The 17,843-nt window shown below is 46.2% G+C and overlaps 3 protein-coding genes across 7 annotated transcripts in view; 1 reads left to right on the top strand and 2 right to left on the bottom strand.

Annotated features, from left to right (window-relative positions):
• Window positions 1-8,812, top strand: part of LOC113944923 (25-hydroxycholesterol 7-alpha-hydroxylase) — a 130,197-nt gene extending 121,385 nt beyond the window's left edge. For all 4 annotated transcript variants that reach the window (XM_027638609.1, XM_027638610.1, XM_027638611.1 and 1 more), the window contains exons 5-6: window positions 286-464; window positions 4,434-8,812. In XM_027638609.1, coding sequence (XP_027494410.1) covers window positions 286-464; window positions 4,434-4,730 — 476 coding nt within the window. In that variant the 3' untranslated portion in view covers window positions 4,731-8,812. The remainder of the gene's footprint in view (window positions 1-285; window positions 465-4,433) is intronic.
• A 2,591-nt stretch (window positions 8,813-11,403) lies between these two features.
• Window positions 11,404-12,514, bottom strand: LOC113944994. 2 transcript variants are annotated; one of them, XM_027638805.1, is made up of 2 exons: window positions 12,433-12,514; window positions 11,404-12,038 (listed from the first exon to the last, which is right to left on the bottom strand). In XM_027638805.1, the coding sequence occupies exons 1-2, from the start codon at window positions 12,482-12,484 to the stop codon at window positions 11,482-11,484; spliced, it is 609 nt and encodes a 202-aa protein (XP_027494606.1). In that variant the 5' UTR covers window positions 12,485-12,514; the 3' UTR covers window positions 11,404-11,481. The 2 variants fall into 2 exon arrangements, with proteins under 2 accessions (XP_027494606.1, XP_027494607.1); XM_027638806.1 differs by having other exon boundaries at window positions 12,413-12,483.
• A 3,730-nt stretch (window positions 12,515-16,244) lies between these two features.
• On the bottom strand, window positions 16,245-17,276 carry BHLHE22 (basic helix-loop-helix family member e22). Its single transcript, XM_027638960.1, has one exon. The coding sequence runs from the start codon at window positions 17,217-17,219 to the stop codon at window positions 16,320-16,322; it is 900 nt and encodes a 299-aa protein (XP_027494761.1). The 5' UTR covers window positions 17,220-17,276; the 3' UTR covers window positions 16,245-16,319.
• Between the last annotated feature and the right edge of the window lie 567 nt (window positions 17,277-17,843).

Raw genomic sequence — 17,843 nt, 5'->3', positions numbered from 1 at the left:
ACTTGGTGCTGCTTACAACCGACAGGATTTCTCAGCACCATCAGTGAGAATCACATCGGGAGGTTCAGCATCCCGGCTGCCCCACCCCAGCCCTGCGGGGGTGTTTATTGCCTCCTCCTGATCTCTGCTTTATGTTTGGTTGGTTTATGTGCTTTTTTCCTTTCTTTTCCTTTAGTCTGCTCTACTAAACCCGTCGAGATTAAGCAGCTGTAGCCATGTATAACTTCCAGTCATCTCCCATATTTCTGACGCTTCTCCCCCTCCTCTGCTTTTTTTTAATCGCAGAGAGTGCCTTAAACGAGAGTTTAAGGATGTGCTCGTCCTCCATGAACATCCGCATCAGCCAGGAGGATTTTGTTCTCAAGCTTGAAGGGAATCAAGAAGTCGTTTTGAGGAAAGGAGACTGGATAGCCCTTTACCCGCAGATTTTACACATGGACCCTGAGGTCTATGAAGATCCTAAGGTAAACATTCAGCTGGTGCTACTCTTTCTACTCCAGGCACATCGAAGCAGCCAAGCCGTTTGTGATCTGTGGGTTGTTGGTTTTTTTTTTACTGCTGTTCTGTCTTGTGGAACAAATCTTCCTACTTTCAGATGTATTTTCTACGGCCCTACAGGTCAAAGGATTCATGGCCTGAAGAGAGAAATATGGTGATGAGACTGACTGCCACTGCTTTCAAAGGAATTGACAATTGCGCATTGACTACCATAAACTTTAGGCTAAATGTGGGCTTTGTTTGGCAGTGGATCATTTGATACCCAAGGAGGGCTGAATAATAGAAGGTGGTTTAAATAGCAAATAATGTGGGCCATTTAGCTAAGTGCCCGCAAAGCATCATTGACTCTCTGAAGCCCTATAATAGCAGTGTCTTACTTGAGCCTTATGCTTTTTCACCTCCCTTCGTAGGGATTCACCCCTTCTTGATCAATTAGAGTGTTGTGAACTTGAGACTGTAAAGCTGTTGCTCTGCAGCGGAGCTCGGAGGGTAATTGTGTCATCTCCTTGTATTTTTCTCTGACGCTCGAGTTAATGAATATCAAAGACTCGAAATTAATCCACCCTGCCTCAGCCTTAATACGGCTTCAGAAGTTCACCACCTGCATGCAAATTGAATAGTCCTCTCGGCTAGGTTGCTCCCCAGATTGCTGTCCCCAGCCCAGGGTGCCACAGAGGAAGAGCAAGGAAGAGCAAGGGTGCACGCTGAGGCTGTTAAATGGCTCCTCTGCCTCAGAGGCAAGAGCTTGTACCTGATCCACTCCACACCCCTATATTCCTAAGCAAATGGCTGTCTCCCATACTGATTTCCATCCTTGGCATTTGAGGCAAATAAGAACTGGATTTTTTTGCATGCTTGTAGAAAGCCCATGTTAGAGACATTGCTCCCTGAGGCTCTTCCTTTCAGGGATTTAAAGATATGAGGTTGCAGAGAAAAGATGAGAATCAAGTGTCTGGTTGGTGTGGGACAGCATCTCGCTGTGCAGGAACCCTGCCAGCCTCAGTGAGAGGAGGTGTGGAGCATGTTGGAGTCAGCAGGAGTAAGGTGTAGTCACTGGGATGAACACTGGAGCCATGAAAATTAAAATTACTTCCAGGAGGGTTCTGCTGGCTGTCCCCACCCAGAAATGAAGATAAAACCTGCTAAAAAAATTAGGATTTTAAAAATAATCTGTCTACTGGCAAATAGTTTTTTAATAGTTTTATCCTTTATAGGGATAGATAGCAGCTAACAAATAAGCTTTTTTTTTTCATTTTATTCTTAACACTTTATTTTGGAGAACATTATTGATTTGTCAAAAGTCCATCTGTTTGTTTAGGTCCTAGACCAAAAGCATCAGTGTGGAAACTGATCCCCTCCCTTATCCAATAATTGCCGGAATATATTACCATATTTCCATTGCTTGAATATATCTGCTTAGTATCAGCTCTGCTCAGCTTTCACAGTACAGCTTTAGTTCATATATTTTATCTTTTTGATAGTGAATGAGCAATCCACACATTGCAGTACATTGATTTCAGCACATGGGCCCTCTCGAAAAGTGGGGAAATCACTGTTCTGTTTGGTTCTTAAAATATGCAGTGTGCTTTCAACAATAACTACTGAGGATCAGATAGAGATGGAGAATGAATTTTTTGAAAGGTGCAGTCTTGAGCTTGTCATGTATTTAGGGAAAACTTTTCCTGGGAAAACAGGCAGCTTGACGAGATAATTTTGTAGCAATGCTTTTTCTCCTGGATACATAAATTTAAGTTCAAGCTATCTTCTGCTTTGGCACCATATTGTATAAGTGTAAGCATATATTGGTGACCTCTTTCTCCACTCATTAAAGCCTAAATAAATGAGTCAGTTTTCTATGAAGTGGATAAGTGAACCCCTAAATCCTAACGCAGCTAGTTGAGGAGCTCAGTAAATTAACTCTGCAAAACCTGTTGAGTGAAATATCAGGAAACCCTGCAGGAAACCCTATGTGGTGACTTCCCAAACAAGGCTAAATACAAGATTTGACTTACATCACAGGAGATTGCTCAGTTTTCATAATACCCGTAGCAGGCCATCCACACAGAACTTCATCACCTGTCTTTGCTTCATCACTGTCTTCACCTCTTCCTTGCTTTGAGCCACCCTGTCTCTTCTAGGAGACCTCGTGCATGGTTGAAAATTTCTTCATTGTCCAAAGTTAGTCTTTATGTAGCTAGTGAACTAGCTTTTAAGGAAACACTACTCAACTCAAGGGGCTTCAGCAGCACAAGCCTGAGTCACTGTCATTGGTTACATTCCTGTCTTGCACTTGTTTTCTGCTTTCCCAATTCCTTAGACACCAGTTTATTTTTTGTTAAAAGCAAGTACAAGTCTCAGAAGGCTCTTATTATGACAAAGCAAGCATAAGGTTTGACCCAGTGTGTCTGTGTGTTCAATACCACAGTTCTTAATTGATCCAGACACCGGGAGTGCACCTTGTGGAAAGGTTTGAACAAAGCGAAGAGCTCTGAGTGGGGTTGGGTTGGGTTTTTAAGCTATTGCAGTTCATATTTAGTGGTGCTTTTTTAGACCAGCAGGATTTAGATTTCAGGAAGTGAATCTTGTTGTTATTCTGGGCTTTCATTTGTTACTGTGCTGCTTCAACTGAAGCAATAACTTCCCAGGGGAAAAGATAAGGGCATGCTTCCTTTTGGCTGAGGTGTTCAAAGAGATTGAAAAGCATTACTTGTCAGTGGAAGCAGACATAGAATCACCTTTATTTTTATGGAATATCCAGGCCTCTGCCATTTAGAGAAACAGGCTCCTGTTCTTCAGCACCCAGAGTTACATCCAGTGCACCTTATACTTGTTCCCTTTTTCATAGACCACCTCCCCTGACACTGTCTTTTCTCAACAGCAAGACCTGCAGTGCATGGTCTTCAGGGCCTTTAATCTGATGGATAAATCAGTATCAGTGTATTTTTAACGGTGGTGGGGGTTTTTGTAATCAGTTGAGGTCGGTTTCTGTCTGACTGACTTGTTCCCAGCCAGCTCCAAATGGCTGCTGCTATAGCAGATGTATGCAAAGCAGGACAAATGCTAATGAGTGACCATAAGCAAGAAGTGTCTGTCATTTTTATTCAAAGCATGCAGGAGGGTTTTGTAAGTGGTTAATTTGCCATTGACTGAGTGAGGATGCCAGATCTCCTTCATTCAAAAACATGAACGATCTCTACACAGGGATCCTGCTACTGGAAATTAGTCAGAAAGATGTTCAGTTTATGGAACGTAGGTTACAAGTACAACCTCAAACCTTACTTTGTAATGGTCAGTTATTGGCAGTTGTCCTGCTTTACTCAGAGCTTCTGGAGCAAAACATTTGAAGGAAAGATGTGGCAAATTAAGCAGCAACTATCTCCAACTGAAATGAAAATTGACTGCAAAGCATCAGATCTGGTTTTCAAATAATCTGCACCACTAGGTGCAAAAGAAGGATGGATTTTGCTCTAGCTTGCAAGAGCAAGATCAGTGCAATGCATTAATTTATTCATAGGCATTTGCAGAATTTGTCAGTTTATCCTTATTCATGATGTATGTACCACACTGGGTGCGTATGATGCTTTACAAGAAAATTGTCCTTCCACTAAGGTTCATTGTCCCTGCTACAAAGCGGTCAAAATCTAATTACAATCAATATAGGCCAGACACTCAGTGGATGAGATGTGGAAGTTGAAGGAGCTTGATGAAAAAGGGCTAAGCTAAGTAAGTGGATTTAAGGAGTGTTCTTTGCAGGAAAGATAATGTGAGTTAATGAAACTTGAGGGAACCAAGTATAAAGAAGAAGCTGTCAGCTCCTTGTCTTCCTCTTTATCTTATTTTCTGGGTTTCAGACGCGTTACCATTGTGCAAAGAAAGCAGCTCATGTAACTGCCTTGTTAGATATCACGCTGTCTCTCTCTCTCTTTTATTTTCAGGAGTATAAGTTCGATCGATACATAGAGAATGGAAAGAAGAAAACAACATTCTACAAGGCAGGAAGAAAACTGAAGTATTTTCTAATGCCATTTGGCTCTGGGATCAGCATGTGTCCAGGGAGGTTCCTCGCAATGAATGAGATGAAGATGTTTCTTTTCATACTATTGTCTCATTTTGATGTAGAACTAGCAGAAAACAAAGCTGTCAGACTTGATAACAGTCGTATGGGCCTTGGTATCCTCCTGCCAGACGTTGATATTGCCTTTCGTTACAAGCTAAGGCCCTTAAGAAATTGAGCAGCTGCCTATATGCCTTCTACTAATCTCCATGTTTGCTCTGTTTCATCACTCAGCTTTATATTTTTGAAAACATTTGCTTTTCCCCTCTCTGCTTTTACCTCCTTCCTCTTTGTTTCTAAGGAGAAAAGCCATTGGGCTGGAGGTAGATATAAGGTGCAGGGACATGCAACCTCAATTTGTCCTGCCTGAGTTGTGAGAAGTGAGGTGAGATGACAAGACTCTGGGCGAGTAAATAGCCCAGCATCCCTACAAGATGGATCCCCATACTCCTGGCCATGAGACGAGCAGGATTTACAGGGAGGATAAGAGCAAGCTGAATCCAGGCCATTGATATGGGAAACAGGCTCAGCAGCCCTCTGTCCTGGGGGTTCACCCTTGTTAGGTTGGGAGGTCCCATATAGCCATCAACTGGAGGAATCTCAGCATCTGCTCAAAGAAGCATAATAGCAAGAAAGGGAGAACTTAATTCTAGGGAGTGAAAGCATTTCTAATGCTTATTATTCTAACTTTTTGTTTGCTCTGTTCCCTTCATGGTCTTGAGAGTCTTAGCCCTTATTTGGAAGATGTGATGGAAGTTGTGTGGGGTGGTGGAAGATAATTTGCAAGAATGTCTTACTGGCAACACATTTCTAACTTCAGTTTTATGTACTGAGGTTGAATGCTTTGCTTCTCTTACTATTTCTTTTTTTGCAAACTGGTCAAATATATTTTTTTTCCTGCAGTCATTTAAAGTCAGAAAGGAAGTTCTGTTGATTTTAATAGGCTCTGGATCAAGCCTAAATTATCTATTTATCTATCTCTTTCGAGCCAAAAAAGGTATATTCTGCATGGAGGAAATATATGAGCCTGTTTGAAATGATTCTGTCATCTCAAAAATTACCTTCTGTTTCTCTCACTGTTTTCTTAGGAACACATTCATGCATTTATTTTGACTATTTTTTACCTTTGTCCATTTCTCTAAAAAGGCAAAAGAAGAAGAGGGCTTCAAGGGCAAATGTGGTATCTAAAACTACTTTTTAATATTGTTTTACTGTGCCTAAGTTTTGAATAGGCAGAGCGGTGTGACCTGTGTTTGGAAACAGACTTGTCCATCTGCAAAATTGGAAAGTAGGCTTTTCCTTGGGGCCAAAATTTGAGTGAGTGAAAATTTTAGGCAGCCACAGCAGTTGTCTGCATACTGACTGCCCAACCTGCTTCACTGGGTGACCAGCTCTTGTTTCAAAAATCAATTTCCTAGTGCATAGGATCTGAGATTTTAGACCCTGTCTCTCTTCCCAGACATCACTTTGGAGACTGATGAGGATTCTCATCGCTGTCCAGTCTCAATTTGCCAAGATGATAATTGTGATGGGAGAATAGCCATGTCTGTGGGCCTTGCCTTGTGTTCCCAAAAACCATCTCTCTTTAGAATGTGCCAGTATAAGTCTTTCAAAATCAGAAATTTTACTCATCTCTGAAGGACTTGATGATCTATGGAAGAAAACTGCTATCTACATACTAAGGATTAGAATTATTTATTATTTATTGTTTCTGTGTAGGGGCTTGTTCAGTTACTCGTGTAAAGCACATACCCTAAATAAGCATCAGCAACCATAGAAAGGCTTTCAGAGATTGGCACAGCCACATTCCAAGTCCTCCAAGGAGAAAATTGTGGTTTTGTGAGATATATTGGATAAACATTTTCTATTCATATATGGTATCTATAATGTCTACAAGTCTGCAGTACACTTACATTAAATGGGCTTTGTGGTTAATTCAGTACTTTAACTTTGCTTCAACATTTAATCACCAGCAAAAGCTGATTATCGCTTTGTGCCACAGAATAAAATTGGTTTTTATGGAGAGATTCTTGTACTCAGGTTACTTACTCCTGCGGTTACTCTGTAGAAGCTATTCTGTACTCGGTTGTAGCTCACAATCCAGTTTGGTCATTAGAGCCTGGTTTATTGGGAGAGGAAATGTTGATATCGTTACACTGTTGACTGTATTCCATTATTGCTTAAATGTAAGCTGTAAAATGTCTCATACCACAGTTATGATAAATCTTTCTTTGGCATCCAACTTTAAAACAAACCTGAAGCAACTGTGAAAATAACAGTGTGTATTTGTTTTAAACAGAAGACTCCTTTTTATAATTGTGTTCTATTTTTAGGATTTTGAATTAGAATATCACTGGCTTCTGCATAATTTGATAGGGCATAATAGGACTGTGCCAAAAGGACATGCAAATCATTAGTAGTTTCAGATTAGTTTGTGATCAGTTGGTATAGTATCTATTTAGAAATTAAAAGAAGAACTTGATTGTCTCCAAAATAGCAAATTAAATCTGTAGGGTATGCTCCATTTAAATAAAAAAGAAAGAAAGAAAGAAAAATAGTCAGAATCTTTCTCAAGAGTTGCAGGAAACCTCCATGAAGACTCTTGGAGGCCTTGCGTCAGAGTTGGAGAGCAGTCTCTGCACCACACAAGAGGCCAGCATTTTGCTAGGAAAAAAGTTATATGGTCTTTTTGCTCAGGCACTAAAATAATCAAATGTTAAGCAGGCCCTGCCCAGCTTGTCCTGGAATTGTGTTCCTGGTAACCCAGGCTCCTCGTAGATTGGTTTTGCTGGTAAGCAATGCATCAATATCTTGGCATACCCCAGCTGCAGAGGAAGTAAACCTCACCCCCATCTAAAGCAATGACAGCTAGAGCAGGACAGAGGAAATGTTAAGACCTTTGGGTCCATGTACTCAGTAACTGAGGAGGTGACATATTGAGAGCCAGCAGCTCCTCTGTCTCAGGAGTCACTCAGTCTCCATGGAGCTGGGATTCAAAGGCCCCTGGTTTTGGTATTTCTGGTCAATAAACTGAGGCAGCACAACAGGGTAAGGGTGCAGCATCCCTTCAAGTCCCACCTGGAGCCAAGCTGGCCACAGAGTGCTGTGCCAAGGAGAGCACGTTTCATAACGCAGGGCACGATGCTGTTTTTGATGATCTCCTCTGGTTCAGTACCCAGGAGCAACCAGTTCTTGGTGTCTGTCGCTGGAGCACTAAGATGGCAAAATCATCTAAGCAGAAATAACAATGCCATTTGCAAGCATTCAGGTGCCAGTGGGGCTGCTGGAAAAGGTGGTGGGAGGCAGTCAGACATGTTCTTCCTTGTCCCAGCTCTCCACCTCAGCAGGGGGGTCTCCCCTGCCAGCCCAGCAGTGTCTGGCATCCACTGACCTGGCAGGTGTAGGGTCAGGCAGGAGGGGTGCATGGGTACCCCGTGAATTTCTCTGCTGTTCCCTCCAGTGAAATGGTGCATTCACTCATCACTTTGAGATCTGACTCAGCTGGTCACTACCAGCCTCTCACTAGAAGTTGTTGATATCTATGGCTGTATCAATAGTATCTTTTGCTATTAGAAAATATATATAAGCACCTTTTTTTCTCATATAAAATGGGTTTATAGAGTCAATACAGCCCTTTATAACACTGAAGAAGAAAAGTTAATTTATCATGAACTAATGTGAATGATAAAATCTCATTTTTTAATTATTATTATTATTGTAATTTACAGATTGTGTTTTCTCCATTTTCATGCTGGCACTCAATACTGCTATAAGCTATTACTTAAAAAAACATCCAGTATATGTGTACCTGTTTGTAAATTAGACTTTCATATCTCTGCCAATATGTCCTAATGTACTAACATAAAACCATGTAAGCGTTGTTCTTTAGTTTATGCTTTTAAGCCAGTTGCATGTCACTACTTTTGGCGCTGCTATTTTTATGAATAATTACTGGTCTGTGAATTTCTCTTGTAGAATTATACATGATCTTTTATTTTGTCATTACTGAACTTTCTGTCATTCAAAAGACTGTGAAGTGCTCTTAATTGTGCAAACTGACATTTTGTATATAGATGAACAACAGCTAGGTTCTACTTTAATAGTTAATATCCGTCATTCTGGCTCGTAAATTAACTAAGGTATATTGTGAATTTCTGAGCAAGAAAATTGAAACTTCATTATTTTAGTAATCTAACATCTTAAATGAATTTTGTATTTCAAGGAAGCAATAAAAAGGAATATATATATTTTAATATTGAATGACTGTCCATGGTATTTTTTCCAGCTTATGTTTACACTTTTCTCACAGATTCACAACTATTACTTTGATTCTTTAATTATTGTTTCAAAACACTGCATTTTTCTGTTACTTAATCTTGAAAGATATTTCTGTAAGGAAAAAAAACCAAAACCTTTAATTCAGCACTGGCATAAAGCAACTCTTTTGAAATTATCAAGTCTGTTTTTTATCCCCAGTTCTCATCAGATGGGGAAAAAAACCTGGTACATCTGACATTCCTAGGACAGTATTAAAATTAGTATAAAGATCTGCAATCCACTAGCTATTCCTAAATGCAGCTCCTTTGCAAACCTCTGTGTAGTACAAGATGTACTACCTAGTGTAAAATATTCTGTCTTCTCAGATCATTCATTTTAAAAGGGGAAATGAATGAAATTGCTACGATATACAGCACTGCACCAGCAAAGCATAACTTGACTTTTCTAGGTATCACTGTATAGCTACTGAGTTCTACAAGTAGGTATTTAATATCAAGGTTGTACCCTAAAGACATCAGTGTTTCTTCATTCCTTCATGCAGAAATGCTTGTCAGGTATGTCTGCGAGGGTTGTTGAAGATATGTCCTAGAGAAGACAGACCTGCAGCATTTTTCTGGGTTTGATAAATGTGTGTGTAACTGTGCAATTGTTTTAACTCCAGGCTATATTAGAAGTTACTGAAGTTTATAAATTAAAAAGGTGGCATTGTTTGAGATCTTAGAAGGGCACATTTCTGAGTGAGCTTTCCATAATGGTCTGAAAGATAACTTGGCAGGGAGGAATTAATTAGATCTCTTAACATTGTATTTTATCTAATATTTTGTTTGGTACTAGGTACTTTCTTACCATTACTTGCATTGCACTGTATTTTAAAATTATTCAAGGCATTAATTTATACATGACATATGCTTAACTCATGTGAGTAGAGCTATTCTATCAGACCATAGAAAATTAAGTATTTTCCTGCCTATTGCCTAAACCAGCCTATATACCCTTGCCACATACCCTCAACATATCAGAAAAATGATCTCATTATAAAAATACCCCTTAAAGCTATGCTTATGAAAGTATTGTGATCTTTAAATTACTGTCTATGTTTATAAATAGTAATATGAAGAAACAGTTGCTGCATATATTAAAAAGAAAGTAGACAATGTCCCATTTTCATTTAAAACCAAGAAACTGTAGTGGGATCTTGATCCTCATACAAACCAGTAATGTGCCTACATAGCCTATTCTATGCATCAACCTTGCCTGGGATCTCAGGTACTGAGGTTGTGTGAGTCCATCATTCGTAACAGCAGAAATGTGCTTGTCTTCAAAACTATTTACACCAAAATAAATAATCAAAAGAAGTCTAAGCTTCAGCTTGTTCTTGCTAGAAGCCTTGCAGGATTCTATCTTTAAGGGTTTGTTAAACCGATTTTGATATGTTGGCTGGAGTTTTTTTCCCCAAAACCAGCAGCTATGAGTGCGGCAAAGTTGAATAAAAGTCTGAGTTCTGGCTACAGGGAGAGTAAAAGTCAGTAAGCAAACACCCTGTGATGACTTTTGACAGTGAGTTCTTTCCTATCAGCTCGTCTTTCCAACTACCTCTTTCTTCCAAATAGTTTGGTCTCTAGCTAATCTCCTACAGGCAGCAAGTCTTTCACTGTCTAATTTCCATCTTGTGAGCCAGTGAATCGCCTCTCTTCGCAACGTATCTTTCAGTTGCTTTCTAAAAATGAATTCTTTACAGCAGCTTCTCGCAAAAGCGGCATCGCAGGTGGCTGCAGCTGGGAGAAGTGCCGCCTCGGTGAAGCTTTGAACCTGCAAAGCGGATGGGCATTAGATGAGCTCGGGGTTGAAGCACGGGGGGCATGCCGGCGCTTCGGGATGGCTCCGCTACGGGATGCCCCCGGCCCGCGGCGGCGGCAAGAACCCGCACCCTCGCCCGCCCGACTCCCCGCCCGCTGCCCGCCGGGCTCCCGGCGCCGCTTGGGCTCCCCGCGCTCCACTCCTGCCTCCACCGGCCCCCGACAAAATCAGGGGAGAGGGAGGGCGAGGAAAGACTCCTGCCGCCCCTTCCTAAAAGCAACCCGAGCTTCCAGGGATGCTGCAGTGGTATAAGGGGACGGGACCCCGAAGAGGTTCTGGGAAGCGGTCTGGGTGTTCGGTGAGTTTGGAGGGCTTCGGCTGATGGAGAGGAGGTTTACTCTGGAAAGGCGATTGTTTGCCCGCAATCCTCAATTATGAGTATTTAAAAACAGTATTAGAGGGGCAATCTGTTCTGCAACTTCTCGGAAGAAATAATTGTTGATTTAGATAAGCACTGATCCCTTCACTGTTTGATGAAGACGTTAATTTATGGCTGTCTAGCAGTTTATGGCGGTCATTAGATTTTCAGCTTTGTCTCTGTTCGAAAAGTATCTTTATTTTTTATTTTAATCCAAGACAATTATGTAAGAAAACGGTTATGTTTGATCTAAAATACATCATTTTCCTATAGCATTTCAAATTATTCACAGATCATAGTTCTTATGTCTGCATATATGAATTTAAAAATACAGCAGTAAAGTGCTTGAAACAGACCATAAATTTGCTTCCTATTTTATTACACGTCTCTGAACCAGGTTGAGAGGACAAGGGCAACTAGGGGCTTGGGGAAAGATTTAACCCTTCCTGAGGCTGGAGAACCAACCGAACCAGAGCAAATTCCCCTCCGGAGCGCTTCGGGGATATGCGGGGGGCGGGCTGGGTGACACCGAGCTGATGGGTGACCCCGGGGAAATGAGGCTGGCTTCAGCTCTTTGCTCATTTAGCAGATGTCCCTTCTGCGATATATTTGGCTGGTAGGAGCTCCAGAGTCGGGCCGGGGGGCCGGGGCAGCCACGCCGTCTCCTGCTCCCGGCAGCGGGTCCCACCTTAGCCCCTGCCCCGGCAGGATGGCCCCGGAGCGGCGGGCACAAGAGGCTTAACCCCTGCGGCGCCTGCCTCAGCCAAGAGCAATACTCCACAGAGAACCTCTGATAGCCTCTGATAGGCTCCTTTAGTGCCGGAGCCTTCCCAGACACCGGACGGGCCCCGACGGGCAGCAGCGACCCCGCGGAGCGGGAGGGCGGCGGGGGCCGGGGCCGGCGCGGAGCCCAGAGCGACTTCCCCAAAGTTTTGTCCCGCTCCGATAAGGACCTGTTTCGCCGTTTGCTTACAGCCTCAGGATCCCTCCGGCCTGTGGGCAGTGGCGGTGCGATCACAATTACAAATGATACTGGAGAGAGTCGTACAGTCCTGGCTCGTCTATTTAACCCCCCAACAACCCCCCTCCGCCACCACCACGGAAAAAAAAAAAAAAAAAAGGTGTTAATTGCTGTAAAGTTTCCGACCACGTGGATAATTTACTTTGACTGCTGCTTTTTAATTAAAAGCAAACTTATTTATGTTTCTGATGTTTATATTACTCGATTTAATTACGTTTAGAGGCAGCGTCGCACTTTTTTCCCCCCCTTCCACCCTAAATCACATTTTCATTAAAGGTTTTAATAAGAAAACTCACTTGACCACTATTCATTATCTAGTTCCCTCCATGCACACAAGTTCACTTACCCATTCATTTATTCACTTACTCATTCCAGCAGATCCGCTGCAACTGCTGCTAGCAGGGATGTGAACACTCATAATTATTTGTCAAAGTCTGGAAAGTGTATTATCCCTTCTTCTAGTGGTAATTAGTTACCATAGCATCTAATACGTAAATGTGCCCAGAGCACACCATTAACAGTTAAGCGGAGGATTCAATTTAACACATGATTATATCTTTCATAAGTCATTACATTAGGAAAGCCAATGTCACTCATGCTGGGACAATCTCAGGCTCCGAGCCGGGGTAAGGGGGCCGGGGAAGGGAGCCGGGCTGGGCGGCGGGGGCAGAGGGAGCTCCGGGTGAGGCTGGGGTAGATCCCGGTTCGGTGGGGCGGTTGGAAACCGGGAAGAAGCTCTTTTGAAAGGGGACATGTTCATTTCTGGCTAAGTCATCTGTCAAGATTTAAGGGGGGTGGGGGAGCTTCTCTCCTCCCCTCAGCCCCGACATACACGACGCTCGCCTTGGCAAGACCTTCCCAGGGACTGGCCCAGTGGCTTCGCTTCCCAGCTATGATGCTCGGTACAGGGAGACAGGAGAGTGGAGCCAGGAGTGGCAGCACCTCTAGCTGGCACAGACCCCTCGCCCCCCTTCGAAGGAATCGAAGACGAAGTAAGGGAGCCCAAAGTCGGGCGGCAGCGGTAGCCAGGTTTTTCATTCCGCTGTCCCGTCGCTCCGAAGCAGTGACAGACGAGAGAGTGGGGAAGGGAGAAACCGTTCCATGTGCCACAAGCGGCACCGGCCGCCCTCGCTCCCCAGAGCCGGCGGGGAGCATTCCAGGCGCGGCCCGCACACTTCGGACCCTGCCCACGGGAGCCGGGAGGCAGGGCGTGGGCCTCCTCCAGCCCCTTGCCTTCCCAACAGCCCAGGTCCCGGTCGCTCCAAGAGTTTGCTGGGACCTGGCTTGTCTTCCCCCACCCCACGGCCGGGCAAAGCCAAGCAGTGCCCGCGCCTTCCAGGGGAACCTCCCCGGGAAGAAAGCCCGCTCGGTAGCCAGAGATAGTAAGCGGTAAATATTGCAGCAAATGTGTCCTGAGATGTTATGTGCACGAACACACACTCACGCGGACCCACACGCACACATCCACAGGCACAAACACACAGGCACGCACCACGCCAAGCTGGTGGCGGTGGTTAATTCCTAATCAGAATGATGGACAGCAGAGACAGAACAATACAAACTAATGGCTGTGTTGCTGATCACTTTACCCCTTGATTAAAGACACCCAATTATGGCGCAGAACAGTGTCGTAATTATGTTCCTTAATCACATCCAGGAGGTTTAATTGCCTTAACGATGTGTTTCATTAAATGAATTTAGGTATTATAGTCGACAGTTTTCATATACAGTTGTTTTCAAATTAACATAATATTAGACATCGTCATGGAAATTGTTTTAATAATCATAATTAGACGCACCCAGCCTTTGTCTAGTAAATGCTGAGAGACGCTTCTCCTTGCGCCTGGGGGCTGATCTGCCCACCCTCTCTGGGCTGCCTTCCCACAGCTCCGTGGCACTTTACAGTTATGTTTCCTGAAAAGTTACAGGTTCTGATTAATCTTTTTTGATGGGAAGTGGAGCAGAAAATATTTATCCCCTTCCCCCGCCTGTGGTGCTGCCGTTGGGAGAGGCGGCTCCGCGGACACCCGGCGCCGGCCCGGCCCGCCCGAGGGAGGGGGAACACGCAGGGCTGGGACTCCCGGCCCGGGCTCAGCGCCGGGCGGGCAGCTTTGGGGGTCTGCGCGCTCTCCCTGCCCTCGGGTTTGGGGCAGGGCGGAGGGTCCACGAGGGGAGGGGCGGATCCAAAAGTTGGGGGGTAGGGAGGAGGCGGGAGGGCGGTCCTGCAGCTTACCCCGGGGCGCATCCAGCCCCGCTGTTCGGGGCTTGAGTGGAGCCGCAGAACGGGCGCGCAGGGCCCGGCGCTGCCCCACGGCTGCCCCGCAACGCCGGGGTCTGCCCGGCACGGGCGCGGCAGAAACGCAGCGCAGGCAGGAGGAACTTGTCGCCCCCCTGCCTGGGATACCCTGAGCCGGTAGTGGGGTGCCGGGAGGGGGGGGCGGTTTTGAGGCGCATTCAGAGAAAGGCAAAGGAAAGGAAACTACCCACCCCCTCTCTCCATCTCCTTAATTCTGGAGATATATGCTTAACAAAGCACAGCATAATGAAAGCGTTTGTTCAAAATATTTTAATAAAGATTCTTTCCGACATAGATACACATACAAACGATCGTACATTGCTGTCATAATCTGATTGACCTATTTAATATATATCACTCTTTACACATCCGTGACCTGCCAACAGATCCATCATGGCTCCTATTTTGCCATCCAACCTGACAGTCCGAATTTGTATTATCTGCAAGTAGTGGAAAATAGCAGGACTCGTTTTTGAAAAGAAAAAAAAAAAGAAAAAAAAAATTTTAATTTACAAATGGCAGAGAGACAGCCACCCAGCCATGCAAACTAAACTGAAGGCTCACTTTGGGTAAATAGCTACTTCTTGCTTTTCATCTCTCATTTTTTCCTTAAAAAAAGAAAACCACCCCACCCCCCCATCCCCACGGGAAAAGAAAAGAGAAGAATTCCACGCGTTCTGTAAATCAGGCTAAAGTCTTTTAAAGTATTTTAACTTAAATAATCATCCACAGTCAGAATAATTTACATACACATTAAAAGCGATTTAAATTATACCCTTGAAAACAGCGCCTGGGAAAACACTGGCTTGGCAAGTGTTCTTGTAGCAGCTATTGCTCTGATGCCTTGTAAAAGTAAATAGCTATTACGTGTTATAAATGCAAAGAATACCCTTTCAAAAATCAGTTGGTTGAGCAATTAAGAATACACTTTTCCTCTAATTTTTGGACTGAAGCAATTTATTAAAGCTCAATTTAAATACAGGGATGATGCAACTTAAAATCCAGATGACCTTTCATAAACCTAAGCAGCTCGGATACATCAACATTTCTGGTTATACGTTGTTGGCAAATAAATGTTTTAAACACTTGGCACACAGTTGAAGTTAATCCATAAACAGAATTTTAGAAGCATTTAAAGTAACTGCACATAAGACCCGTGACCTTAACACATGATAAATATTGTTGGCGTGGAAGGGTCATTTAAAGAATAACAAATAAATAGCATGTCTTGTTTATACATCATTGCAAACTGGAAAGAAACAAGGTGCACATAAATATTTCTTTTGAAAATGCGATACTTTCAGCCACACGGAGTAGGGGTTTTGATCGGTTATTTTTTTGTCTTTTTTTTTTTTTTTAACTCTCTCAATTTTAAATCACTCTCACCAAACTTTGCGCATTTTCACAGGATCAAAGTTTAGAGACGATAAAAAATACGAAGTCTTCCATAGCAATGGTCCAGTCTCTTTGTTTCTGTAAGTCACTTAAATAATAAGTTTACATTTCAAGTTTGTTTGTTTCCTGGCTCAGAATAATATTAATAATACTGCTAATAATAATTAATTAAAAAAAAAAAATCTATGTTCAAGTGCCCTCTCTGATTTGTCCCCGGCCATAGCCCCGGCTCCCAGCCCGGCCTGCTATTTCCCGGCCGCTCCTTTGTCCGGACGCGCAGCGAACCCCCCGGCGACCCCTGGGCCGGGCCTTCCTTCCTCCCCGCGGCACCCCCGGCCCCTCGCCCCCTCCCCACCGCCGCACGCACGCTGGCTCCCGTCGCGGTCCCATCCCGGCGGCACCCGAGGAGACGAGCGAGGCGAGTCCAGGCGGAGAGCGGCGGGGGCCGGGCAGCGGTCAGTCCCTCCGCCGCCTCCGCGCTCCCCAGCCCGGGACCGGGCCGCCGGCAGTCGTCGCTCCCCGGGGCCGCGGCGGCGGTGGGGGGCGACCACGGCGGCGGCGCTTAAGGCTTCTCCGTGCACTGTTTGCAGAGGCTGGAGGAGACGCTGTTGAAAATGGCACATTTCTCCGGGCAGGAGGTGGCGGGAGGCAGCCCGGCGCTGAAGGGGTAACCGGCCGCCTGCTCGTAGGCGCCGAGGGCGGGGTGCAGCGCCGCCGCCGCTGCCGCCGCCGCCGCGGCGGAGCTGGGCAGGGAGGCGGCCGAGATGGCCTGGCCCTGGTTGAGATAAGCCACCAGGCGCCGCATCTCCTCCAGGGCCTGCGCCTGCATCAGGATGTAGTTCTTGGCCAGGAGGAGCGTGGCGATCTTGGAGAGCTTCCGCACCGAGGGGCTGTGCGCGTAGGGGATGACCGCCCGCAGCTCGTCCAGCGCGTCGTTCAGGTCGTGCATCCGCCGCCGCTCCCGCGCGTTGATGTTGAGCCGCAGCGCCTTCTGCTCCTTGGACTTCTTGCTGCCGCCGTGCCCGTGGGTGTTGGAGCAGCTGCCCTCGGCCGCCTTCAGCCCCCCGCCCCCCCCTCCGCCGCCGCCCGCCGCCGGCGAGGCGACGCGCGGGTCCCCCCCGGCGCCGCGCAGCACCAGCTCGCAGCGGCCGTCGCTGTCGTCGTCGGGGCTCTGCTCGCCGCCGCTGCTCTCGGCCACCGAGCTGCGGCTGGCGCTCTCGCCGTACTTGACGCAGACGGAGCCCGGCGGTAGCGCCAGCGGGTCGCCGCCGACGCCGGGCTGCAGCAGCGCCTCGGGCTCCGACGCCTCGTAGCAGGCGAGCGGCGAGGGCTGGCGGTCGCGGGGGTGGGAGAGGTCGAGCCCCGGGGGTGAGCGGAAGGCGGACTCCATGCGCTTGGCCGAGGCGGCGAGGCTCTTGTGGAAGAGGTCCTCTTCTGCGGGCAGCCCCAGCGCCCGCTCCATCGGCGCCCCGCTCGCCTCCGCCTCCGCCTCCTCCGCCCCCCTCAGCTCCCGGCCCGCTCCTCCAAGGCTCCGCGCCGCGGCAGGCGGCTCCCCGGCGTCCCGCTGGCAGAAATCGTCTCCCGGCTCCCGCTGGGGCTGCGCCGTGCCCGGCGCCGCGGCTGTCCCTTCTTTGGCTCCGGCGACGGCTCGGACTGCGGCTCCGGCGGCTTCGGCTGCGGCTCCGGCGGCTCCGGCTCGGGCTGTGGCTCCGGCTGTGACTCGGGCTGTGGCTGTGGCTCCGGCTCGCCCTCAGCAGGCGCCGCGCTGGGGCATTGTGCGCTGCCAGTGGAGCCGCTTCCACCGTTTATCTTGCTTGGATTCACCTTCAAGAGATTTCCGGACCCATCAACCAGCAGCCGCCGCAGACGGGGGAGTCTTTTACATCATTATCTCTGAGAGTAGGTTATTATGAAGAAGACTCGCCTGTTGGGACAGAGCTTTCTACCCAATCAGGTTAACGTTTTAATTAATAGGATTAAAACGGTAACAAACAATCCCAGGCACTATCTGGCCCTGAGTCTGAATAGTTTCTTTTCCCAGGTCTGAAGACAGGCAGCAGCTAGAGCTTTATAAGAGGCGCCTGCT

Source organism: Corapipo altera, unplaced genomic scaffold (genome assembly GCF_003945725.1).
Source record: "Corapipo altera isolate COAL_440 unplaced genomic scaffold, ASM394572v1 49, whole genome shotgun sequence".
NCBI classification, from domain to species: Eukaryota; Metazoa; Chordata; class Aves; order Passeriformes; family Pipridae; genus Corapipo; species Corapipo altera.
The sequence above is the reverse complement of the archived record's forward strand: the minus strand, read 5'-3'. Positions and strand labels throughout refer to the sequence as shown.

Coding starts and splice junctions, on each gene's coding strand:
- LOC113944994 (XM_027638805.1), bottom strand. CDS start 12,484: ATGAGTGTTCACATCCCTGCTAGCAGCAGTTGCAGCGGATCTGCTGGA. Junction 12,039..12,432: donor CAGCGGATCTGCTGGAATGA/GTAAGTGAATAA, acceptor CACTGCCCACAG/GCCGGAGGGATCCTGAGGCT.
- BHLHE22 (XM_027638960.1), bottom strand. CDS start 17,219: ATGGAGCGGGCGCTGGGGCTGCCCGCAGAAGAGGACCTCTTCCACAAG.